The sequence below is a fragment of the Saccostrea cucullata genome, unplaced genomic scaffold, assembly GCF_032062105.1.
Source record: "Saccostrea cucullata isolate Sc308-1 unplaced genomic scaffold, CSIRO_AGI_Scuc_v1 ctg126, whole genome shotgun sequence".
In the NCBI taxonomy this organism is placed as follows: domain Eukaryota; kingdom Metazoa; phylum Mollusca; class Bivalvia; order Ostreida; family Ostreidae; genus Saccostrea; species Saccostrea cuccullata.
The window spans coordinates 350,481-362,315 of NW_026928905.1; the positions used below are offsets into that span (position 1 = coordinate 350,481).

The following is an 11,835-nucleotide window of genomic DNA, read 5'->3' on the forward strand; positions in this document are numbered from 1 at the left end:
GACATATATTGTCTAAAGGTCTATAATATATATATGTAATATTGTGTGAACGAACCCATGGTGTCTTCCTATTTTTCCTTTGATCCTATGAACATTTTCTTTTATCCTGAAAATATGAAAATATTACACGTTCCTTCTTTCTGATTCTCATCCAAATGACCCAGACTAACATAAAATGAAGTGTTGCATAATCGATATAAATTAAAATAACTGAAAATTATAATAAAAAACAATCAAAATCAAGATAACCTGTACAAGATAATTACCTTGATTAGAATTTTTGTCTTGTTTTCCTATTTTTATCCCATGTTCAACAGAAATTCATTTTGTCAGAAATATAACGTCCCGCCCTAATTGCAAAATTTATCTGCTCATAACTATTGTGTATTTCAACGGATAACACATTCGGTATTCTTCTTTTAAAAGCCTTAGTGTTATCGTTCAAATGATTGAATAAAAGAGATATAATTGATAACTGCAGCTTTTGTTTCTTCTTGCGTTAAATAGGACATCTTACAAATCAAGTATTTAAATTCCGCTCATTGTGAAATTGTTAAACAATCACACGGTTTATTTCGATGGGTTAACAGGGGTCTTAATGGACGTCAAAAGTTTGCATCCTTCATCATGTCGGCTCTTATAGATGAAGAAAATGATTACCCGGAGGATGATGATGTGCTTGAAGCTTCACCACCGGTAAGTTGAAAAATTGACGTTAATTAAAGTAATCGAAATTCTTAATCCAGTTTTATTAAGAATTTGCGTAGTCAGAGTATGATATTGATGTTATCTGTATTACAGCCATTACAAACCCTGCAGGAAGAACCCAGCGACCTTTTAGACCCAGGTAAATTCTATGACAAAAATTTTCCATTATTTTGTACACAACATATACTTAATAATACTTAATAACTTAATTAAATCATCATAATTTTCAATTGTTATTGATTTATTTATATGGTTTAAATGATAAAAAAAATAATCTTTTGAAAATAAATCTTTAATATTTACCTTTGAAACACTTTAAAAATCAAGAATTTCAGCAACACATGTAAAATGTAATCATAGGTGAGGTTCTTGTACCTACTAATCTGAGAGCCGACATGAAGGCAACGGAAATATTATTGACATGGGGGCCACCACAAGGAGTGAGGGGGCTCATGTCGTATGAGGTGGAGTGGAAGAAAAAAACAGACTCGGAGTGGACGAAGGCAGTGACCAAGGATCATAGGTATCTTCTGAAGGACCTTCCAGAAGATACAGACTTTGATATTAAAGTTTCTGCATATGAGAGGGCCCGCAAACCGCCACCACCTACGCCACCGGAAGAGGAAAAAGAACCGGAAGAAGAAAAAAGTGATGATTTTTTCATTGTAAATAATGGTGCTTCTTTTATGAACATTTGTTTTTATCTTTTTGTATTTTTTTTTCAATTGTGTCTTTTCAGATCCCTTTGAACACATGACGCTATTTCCAGAGAGTAAGTAGCTTACTTGGAAATATTTGATGTAGAGGGTGTTTGATTAGTTAAAGTTCGAATTTGTTAAAGATCTTTTTTAATATTTTCCGGTACTTAAAATTGTAAATGTAAGTCAGACAACATGTTCTTAAATATAGTATAAAATTTCCTATGAAATTGTCATTGAAGTATTAAAGTAAACTTTAACAAATTTACTTACAAAAATTTAAGGTAACGTACATGGTATCAGAACAGACGATGGTGTTTTCTAAACCTACTGAAAGTCACTTTGGTTACAAATATCAATATTTTCAAAACACTTAATATTCTCAAGACAATTTTATTAAAACTCATTCTATTCCTTAGACTCAACTGTAAGTCAAGCTGGAAGTGAGACAGAGTCATATACACGTAAGATTTGCTCCTACGTACCCTAACAAAATAAGTACTATAAAGTTTATCTCAGATAAGTGCATATAAAAACATGAAGTATTCATGTAATAAATTTTATTGTGGCGATAATTTGGCACGGCTGTTTATCCAAAGACACAAATTATGAAAAGCTGTTGGTGTCTCTGGCAACACAACAAAACAAAGATTACATAAATTAATATCAAATATTCAAACTCAGGTTCAGAGTTCAAAGGTCAAAGTTCACAAACACCATCTCAGAAAGTGGTAAAAGCCTTGACCCTGGGAGGTGCAGAGGTCAAGCACTTATTTATGTATATCTAAATCCAAAGTTTACTTTTCAACTTTCATGAGTTACCTGACTGCATATAAGGATAGTTACTTAGTGCCGCTCGTTTACGCACATCTCAGACGGAAAGAAACGGACAGCCGTACCAGATTCTATAAATCAACATTATTGTTTTAACATTGTGATTAAAGGAAAGTTATTGGCTCCTGCTAAAATGGTGCATGATTTGCTCTTGGAATGAATCAATTCCATATAAATAGGTGTTCCTAACATCGCTTTCACATTAAATTAAGTCCAGAATGGTGTGAGCCCGTAGAGGTACTTGTGGTTCGATCCCCTTAGCTGTTGCCCAAGACCCTATAGCTTCATCTCGCAAGTCCTGTCATGTTGAGACTGATATTCGCTCCAAGTCTTCCTCTGAAAGCATAAAATAAAACAGAAAAGCAGCATCTATTCTAAATGGATGAGGTGGGTGGGTGTTTCAAATTTATAATACACAATAGCAAGCTGGAAATTTTTTACCGACCCAAGATGATGCTGGAATATTGAAAAAGGAAGTTGCAACCAAAGCGACCTCAGGTGTTTTTATTAAAAGGGCAATAATCAACTAAAATATTTGACAAGGACGATAATCACTAGATATAAGTATTGAGACTTAGGTAAGGCAGATATGCACTTCCTTCGATAAAAGCAGCTAATTCATAGTGAATTAGCTTTGAATAAAAATATATCTCACTTTAGCACTATAGTTAGCTATATTTAATAAAAATTTCCACTTACTAAATCAAAATAATTTACAGTGAATTACAGATAGATCTATTTTATTTTATTAACTTTCTACTACTTTTTTCTGATTTATTTCTTCATTTACTTCTAATTTTCTAATATGGAGAAGGAATATTTTTTGTATCTTTACATATTTAAAAAAAATTACATCATTGTCAAGTAATTTAAGAAATATTCAAGATCTAAATCTTTAAAACAGTTCTAGAGTAAAGTTTCATAGTAAATCAAAGTATCAAAGTACTCACTATAGTTATGTTTAGTAAACTATATGATTTTTTTTGTTAGGGAAGTTATAAAATATGATAGTCTTTAGAAAATTTTGAAATATTTAATATATATAACTGTTAAGCTCTCTTTGAACAACAGATCAAGTGATGCGTATTGTTTATATCTTGTTTGTTTCTGTCTATCAAATTTACACATTTTACATTTTTTCGTCATAGAGCGTACAAAAGAACTAAACAAGATACTGGATGAACTTGAGAAAACATTAGAGTTGCAAAAACGTAAGTAAACGGAATCATAAATGATTTTATAAATGATTATGCACTACTTTTGTATGTATGCCAACTGTAATAAAAAACAATGCTTAATTCTGGTCTTAAAAGATATAGTAAAACGTAAAATGTTACAATTTTAGGTCTAAACAAAGGTGAAAAAATTCCCAAACATCTTCGATCTAAGATTCAAATGGGTAAGTCTTGAAATAATGTTAATCAAATACCTTTCAAACATCATAAATCTACTATGCAAATGCTTATATAGTCTCCATTATATTACAGATATCCTCAAACCAGTCAGGAGAAAAAACTGTCCAAAACGTAAAACTTTATCTTCACTCTCATTTTAAAAACTGATTGACTTGGAAAAGAAAATTGCTGTCCGTCATAACAGCAAAGAATGACTTTGATTTTATTTCTACTTTACAAAGTTATCTGCGATTTCACATTTTAAAATTATATTTTCTTTTCCCAGGCATTCTGTTGATTATAACAAACGAAATGTTCACCAGATCTCCTCACTTATCATCAGCAGCTAAAGTTCAAAGTAAGGCACTTGTCATTATAACTTTTAATTAAAAACTAACTGTTAAAATTGATAATTTTTTTTTCGCTCCTTATATTAGGAAAACTATATTTCATACGCTTTTTGAGCAGTTTAATGTTATAAGAATATAATTTCATCAAATGAACAGAATAAGAAACAAAATGTTAATAAACATGAATATTTGTTAGAAATTAAATTGATAGAAACTTCCTAATAGGTATTCTAAGTAAACTTTTCAAACAAGTATTAAACAAAACACAATACATGTGTAAAAATATTTTTCACAAAAGCAAAATAAATGATCTGAGATTTATCAAGTACTCATTAAAGGATAATATAGTGTTTTATGCATGTGATTATATAGTTAAAATAATCCCAGACCAAGTGCTCAGTAATTTTACAATTCCGAAAAAATGCAAAGATCTTATTCATAACCACGCATTTGTATGTTTGCATGATACTTATAAGGAAATAGTAGTTTCAACCTTGCTCTTCGAATTTATAACCAAGTGCTATGTTTACTTGCTAAATAATCTGGGGGAGAAAAGAAGATATTAAAAGAAGTTACTTAAAAGCTACCCCCCCCCCCCAAGAAAAAAGAAAGGTTGTTTTGTTTTCTGAAACTAAGAAATTGTTTTTAAATAAGTTTAATTTGATGAGTACAATTCGACACTCATGCTAAAGGGTGTCAAACACCATAAAACTGACTGTTTCCCCACATCCCTCTTCTTTTTTACTAATCTGTGTTCAATTTGGTTAAAGATTTAGTGGTGTCAAAGAAGAAGCTGTAAAATGTCCAATTGTTTACGCAAGCATCCAACGAACGATAAGCGATGAACGACTAAAACAAGTAGCAAAACACGTGTTATTCATTGACCTGATAATATGCACTGTCAATAGTAATTCAAAAGTTGATTTTTGAAAACTTTTTTTTTACTTTTTCAAAACTCACATCCAACCCTTTCTTCCTCTTTCTGTCTCGCTCCATCATTCTTATACAATTTAGTTCAATATTTCAGATTTCTAATGCTACTTTCAAAGAGAATATGCAGACTTAATGGTTAATTATGGTATTCCATTTCATGGATTGATTTATTGCAGGTGAAATCACGCGCTTGTTTGAACGCGACTGGAAAGTAGAAGGTGATTATGTTAGAAGAATAAAGAATGGCACAAGGGCATCAATTTTAAGTGAAATAGACAAACTCACTCAAAGACTCGATTTTGACAGTCATCGGATGTTTATTTGCATAATTCTCAGTTATGGAAATCTAGAAGGATTTAGGACAATGGACGAAGAAATGATTGAATATCAACAGCTATTTTCTTTGCTGAATGGAAAGAACTGGTTGCATTTTAATGAAAAACCTAAATTTTTCTTCATTGATGTTAAACCTATGAAGATGGAACGACACGGTAAAGCAAATTTAGCAAATAATTACTATATAATAAAATTGAAAAATTAATAACATTACAAGAAACCGTCCATTTTGATATAATATATGTTTTACGTTCCTTCGTAAATTTTCACTCACATCGTATCGCTGCAAATTGCCAATGGAGGGTCGCAAATTTAAACTTGTGCTTGGGACAAACAGGGAAAGGCCATGAACAGTGAGGGGTCTTTCTCGTGCCGGTATCACTTCGACACGACACCTCTGTTGATATGGTCTCATCCAAAGGATTTCTACAGTGAAATTTGAACCTGCGACCTAAGGATCAACTCACTTCTCTAAAGCAAATGCCCTAACACTTGCTTCTTCCTTTTCAGAAAAAAAGAAAAAAATTAAAAGTACAATGATACAAATATATAGAGTTCTGAAAAAAGTTCTTGTACTATTCAATGTTAACGCGGTTTTCCTATGAGAAATGAGTGGTGAAACAATTAACGATTATTCTCTAGGTTCTGTAAACTTGGCAGTTTGAGTGAAAGTAGCAGGTCCTGTGGATAAGACCTTAAAACCCCAGCCTCTAAGATCCGTCATTGCTCTAGCCCTGAGTGCTAATTAAAGGTCTAAATTTGAAGCCCTTAACTTGTATATATGTCGATGTTGAAATGAAAAAATTCTCGAATAGAACGCAAATTTAAACCAACATGCAATCAATTGATCCAAGGGTTTACGAAAATGTACGAACATTTTGAAAGTTTTGGATATTATCATTCATACTGATGAAGTCAACCTTATTTTTGCTTATATTGCTATTTTTTTTGTTCTAGAATATTCAGTATGAAATATTATTCGGTGAACCCTCTTATTAAAAAAGGAGCAGTGTTTTTTTTTTATTCCTTCGGTGTTTTTCTATGCTCAATAGTTTGGTTAGGTCAGGAAGCTGTTAAATTATGTTGATTTTCTTCTTGAGAAACAGACAATATTTGAATATGCTTTTTTTTTAAGCAAAAGCAATATTTAGTATTTATGGCCACTCATTCCAAACAATGTTCTTCGTCTGCCCTTGCTCTAGAGTGGCGATGTAAGGAGTTGATCCTTACGTCGCGGGCTCGAATCCCACAGTGGGACGTGGAGACCAGTTATTTGGATGAGATAGTATAAACCGAGGTTCCGTGTCGCAGTAGGTGCTGGCACGAAAATGATCCCTTTCTGCTCAATGGCTATGAGTGCCGAGTATAGGACAAAATTTGTAGGTGTTCTCCACCGGCAAGTGGGGGCTCCATATGAATGAAAAATTCTCGAGAGAGACGTTAAACAACATACAATCAATCGTCTGCCCCATTAACTTTTTTGTACTCCTCCATTATTTCAAACAATGTTCGACTCATCTTTAAGAATAAAACATATGGAGATAACGAACAGAATTCAAGATCAAAAATCTATGACACAATACAAAAAACACGAGCAAACAAGGACCTCCAAAGCATCAGAGGCGGGATCAAGTGCCATGGAGGAGTAAGCATCCACTGCCAACCAGTCACACCCACCATGTGCTCATTGTCATGATTTTTTAGATAATAGAAAAACCCGTCGTCAATTCAGTGTATGCATAATGGACTAAAAATTAGTATGAAAAACGTCAGTCAGCATTTGATTCAATGATAAAGTATATTAGCTGAAAAGGTCATTGTATCGACCATAAAACTTACAAAATGATGACTTTAAAAGATGCTGATATTCTTGTTTCACAAGGGTATATAGTATCAAAATATGAAAGGAAATAACCATTGTTTATAGACAATACGTAATCGATCTATCTAAATGTCGGTTTTAAGGCCACAACAAGTGTTTTCTTCTTTTCATATATACGACGGCTGTTCCATAAATAATGTCCTCGGTGCTCGGAAAGAAACAAAAAAAAAAAAGCTTTTCACGGATGTAGCCTTAAAGATTTTACTTAATATTTTTTTTAATTCAAACACTGTCCGTAACATTTTTATCCAATTTCTGTTTGTTTTTATAACACATTTTTGAGCATAGTCCTTCGTATACTGGAATTTGACAGATCCTATGATTTCCTTGACTTGTTTCTTCTTTCTGAAAGGTGTTTTTTCAAGTTTGGAAAATGAAACAAGTCAAAGGGTTAATGATCTGATGAGTATTGTTGGTGTGAACCGTTCTGTTTATCCCCAAAACTACTTTACTCTGCATGGCGTGTGGGTTTGGACGCTGTCATGAAGAAATTTAATATAGTGGATTACTGATTCTTGTACCGTCCTCTCTTAAACCTTTTAATTTTTGCAAAAAAATGCTTTCTAGACTCCTCCAGAAATTGATCTGCCTCCCAGAATAAGAATTTGAACATTAAGACCACTAATATTTAAGAAAATGCCATATGAAACTGTCTTTGTCCTCTTGCGATTCTTTGCTCTTTTTTTTTTTTTTAGCCCTTTGCTGTTTTTGTCAGTGGCATCTTATTGTAAATTTGTTATGAGGGTTTAAAGCAATGGATTTAAGTTTAACTATCTATTTGAATTTCAGACAAACGCGGATAACTTTATTTTTTGATTTTTAAAAATAATTGTTTGAGATATTCTTACACGTTGTCGTTTTAACTCATTTTTCAAAACATAAGGTGACCATCGAGTACTAAAGTTTGTTACTGTCAAATGTTTCTTTAAAACAGTGTAAACTACCCCCAAAATGATGCCTGTCAATTTTGCTATGTGTGGTAAAGTCAATAAAACATCATCAGTGATAATTTGTTGAATTTTGGCAAACTGTACATTGGTTGTTGTAAGTCTTTGTTGCCAAGGACGGTACCCATTTTTGATGCCCATTATATCATTTTTGTTCATTGAAATCCACCTGCCCATGTGTCTATAAATCAGACATTGGTTGCTGTAAATTTCACATATTTTAGTGAATATTTCTATAGGATTCTTAGCAAGATTTACAGCAGATTTCATAAAGAGCTTATTTTCACTTTTGTTAAGTAATTCTTAACAATTCATTTTTAATGCAGTGTCTCGAATAGCCCTTGTTTTTCAGCTTCTCACAATGAAACTATGTGATGAAAAGTGGTTAAATAAACTGTAAACAATTCATTAAAGATTCAATCATGAGAGAAAGTCAAGCTTAATGTCAAATGATTTCTATATTGTATGTCATAGAGCTCAGGACATTATTTATTGAGCAGCCCTCGTATATTCCGCCGAAATAATGCTGAAATATTGCCGACTCGGTGTTAAAAAAACAATAATCAATCAATCATTTCATAAGATGATTTACAAGTACAGTATACATTCAACACAATAATAGAAGACAGGCTCATATAATTTTAAAGAGTCCTATAAGTTAGTATCTATTACGATCTCATTTTCGAAAGGAATCCAAAATTAAAGAAAAACATATCAAAAAACTTGGTGAAGGTTGAAAGGTATGATGGTTTCCGTTCCCTTCTCAGACAACGTACTTCGTGCTTTATTCAAGATTACCCATTATCTATAATAAATTTTAAGCTAAATATTTATATTGCAAAAGAGTTTCTATATATCCTAGTGTAAAAGTAAGTCTTCACTTTTAAAGGCACTGCTTCTCACAATAGTCCATTGTAATAATTTTTTTTTGTTCGAAATCCTCGGACACGGGAAAATTATTTTCATACATTTTTAGCATTTCTAATTTCCACTTTCTCGAAGTACTAGAAGGTAAATACTGCTTACGTGATTTATGTCGTTAAATTGTTTTAATTTAAAATTTAGCTTTATTAGCTACGACAAATACGTCTAGCCAAAATGCCATAAGAGTTTAATGTTCTTATTTCGTTGAAGGCCAATATCCTCAAGATATCCATGTCAATGAACGCTCTCAAGATGAACTGGAGGTTACCTGGCATCCCCCGAAAGCTTTCCAGAATTCTAATTTAAACTACCTTGTCAACTGCTACAAAGTTGATGAACAGAAGATACATACTAAAATTCACGAAGTCATTGCTGATACAAATAAGTGTGTTCTCGACCATCTTGAAAAAGAGGTTACTTATAAGATTAGTATCTGGTCAATACAGGCTTCAACACAGAAGAAGAAAGGGTTACCTAGTCAGACAAAATATAAAATAAAAGAAAAAGGTAAATTAGTCTTATAGAAAACATTCAACACAAATACCAGCTTGTTCAGAAATTTTGATTCAATTTAAACTTTATTTTTCGAACAATGTCTAGATCATAATGAAAAAAGAAACAGAAACACATTTCATTTTAATTAAATTATCGATATAAGCTACATTTGATACTGAACATGTTTTCACTTAGGTGACTTTAGTTACTTTCTAGAACTGATCTCTATTTTTTTTTTATAGCGGAGGAACCTAAAAAGTTGAGAGCAGTTTCAACGTCATATGATTCGATAACTATTTACTGGCCTCTTCCCTTAGAAGGAAGACAAGCACACTATTATGCCAAATACAAGGAGAAATCTTCGCCAGATCCTTTTAAAAGAACTTATTTACTTTTAAATGAATCAGAAGAAAACCAAGTCCATATTCTCAATTTTTTGAACAGTAATACGGAATATGTAATTAAAATATTTGCTGAAAGAACGAAGATTCTGAATGAAGTGACGGCAAAAACCTTACCTAAACGTAAGTATGAAATGATAACTTCTCTACTTTTGTAACGTTTTGCATTTTTTAATTCTCGATATTGCACAATAAAAACATTGCATCATCAGATGTCCACCAGTGGAGATCATTGTGAAAATAACATTTTATAACTTTCAAGATTTCTATAAATCTAAAACGTACAGGTACATTCAGGATGAAATATTTTTTTAATCTTGCAAAATTAAACAATTTAGGTTAAAAAAAAATTGAATTTGGAAGTTCTATACCTTTAAGATTTACGCTAAATAGATAAAATTTGAATTGATTATTAGCTCAGATACTTTTAAAGTATGTCTCAAATTATTTATCATTTTAAGATATTTCAATTTTAAAAAGTAGGGTATCAAGGACGCTGTATTTGAAATCTGTGTTTTTATTAGATCAGCCTAAGGAACTTCGAGCAAAGCGTGTAACTCCTTTTGAAATTGAGCTAAACTGGGAACCCCCCAATACTGCCCTAAGAAGGCTATACACCTACACTATTTCATACCGTTCCAAGAATTCACAAGTAAGCACAGTGCAGACGAAGAGAGAAGTGTATATTTTGAAGGATCTGGTTCCTGATGTTGTGTATACGATTTGGATAGCTGCCGAAAAAGAAGGTCTTAAAGGAGACGCAACAGATCCCATAGAATGTCACACACCACGATGTGGTAAGTGTTTTCTTCATCGAGAAAATGCATTTCAATTTCTTTTCTTTAATAATTGTTTACAAAAAATTGTGTAGGTCCCCAGAATCTCCAAGTAGATGCTCTTGAGCGACAGGTTCGAGTTTACTGGGATGAAGCTGTTGTGCCATCAGAGACACAGAGTCTAGACTACAAAGTGTGTCTCCAGAATGAGAACAGTCGCGCGATTGAAGGTGAAGTACTTCGTACCCCAGAAGCCAAATATGAATACGCTTGCTATTTCCGAGATTTATGGACAGATACCAATTATACTCTAGTCATGACGACTATAATAGATGAAGGAGACTGGGATCCGCCTACTGAACTTCAGATCAAAACGAGAAGAGGTGAGAGAGGCATTGGTAAAAAAAGTAAAATTATTATAGCAAACGTTTAATTATCATTATTTTCAAATATTTCAGAGAGAGAGAGAGAGAGAGTTTGTAATATCAAATAATCTTTTTTCTTTCTCTTTGTAAGATCCACACATAAGTGACCTAGAACCCCACGATAATAATTTTCTGGTTGCCTATTCAAACACACTTGGAATAGAAGTTGGTGAAAAGAAAGTTGGAGGAATATTTTTACCGACACTTTTAGAGAGCCTACGCGAACATTATGACTCGTAAGTGAAAAATCTTAATACATAATGGAAAATAGTAAATTTTATAACATAATTATAAATTTTACTTTATATCTTATGAATCTTTAACAAAGTAATGTTTGAAAGTCGTATTTAATTAGATGGTTACGTTTGCAGGAAGAATATCGTAGAGATCATGGAGGTTGTTGATGATGAGGTTCAAAATAGAAGTGCAGTGACTGGGAAGATAAAAAAAGTCATAACAGTGAACACACTGCTTGCCCGTCCGAGATTCTAACACATCGGTTACATTGTTCTAAAACTGAATACACTGCTCTATCGGTCGCCGTTTCAACATAGTTGCCATGCAATACAAAATTTGGAATTATAAGACATTGTAATATACGTTAATGTTCTTTAAACTAGAATCTCTGAACTTCATAGCAATTATCATATAATTAAAAATGTAACATAAGAAAGACCTAGTTTTATTTTCCCTTCCCTTTTGTATATACCAAACCACAATTTAATTAGTTTA

At 32.4% G+C, this 11,835-nt stretch overlaps 1 protein-coding gene across 1 annotated transcript; it reads left to right on the forward strand.

Moving 5' to 3' along the window:
- The first annotated feature begins 1,072 nt into the window (after positions 1–1,072).
- Positions 1,073–11,634, forward strand: LOC134279119 (uncharacterized). The gene is made up of 14 exons (XM_062761470.1): positions 1,073–1,356; positions 1,448–1,480; positions 1,826–1,870; positions 3,389–3,451; positions 3,586–3,639; positions 3,728–3,766; positions 3,921–3,992; positions 5,094–5,408; positions 9,217–9,513; positions 9,744–10,025; positions 10,427–10,699; positions 10,774–11,061; positions 11,195–11,339; positions 11,475–11,634. Exons 1-14 carry the CDS (start codon positions 1,104–1,106, stop codon positions 11,593–11,595), a joined length of 2,280 nt encoding a protein of 759 aa, XP_062617454.1. The 5' UTR covers positions 1,073–1,103; the 3' UTR covers positions 11,596–11,634.
- Positions 11,635–11,835: the final 201 nt, after the last annotated feature.

Excerpts from the sequence above, each read along its gene's own strand:
- LOC134279119 (XM_062761470.1), top strand. The coding sequence starts at position 1,104 with ATGAAGGCAACGGAAATATTATTGACATGGGGGCCACCACAAGGAGTG. Across the intron at positions 1,481-1,825 it reads CATGACGCTATTTCCAGAGA|ACTCAACTGTAAGTCAAGCT; the intron begins GTAAGTAGCTTA and ends TCTATTCCTTAG. Across the intron at positions 3,452-3,585 it reads AACATTAGAGTTGCAAAAAC|GTCTAAACAAAGGTGAAAAA; the intron begins GTAAGTAAACGG and ends TTACAATTTTAG.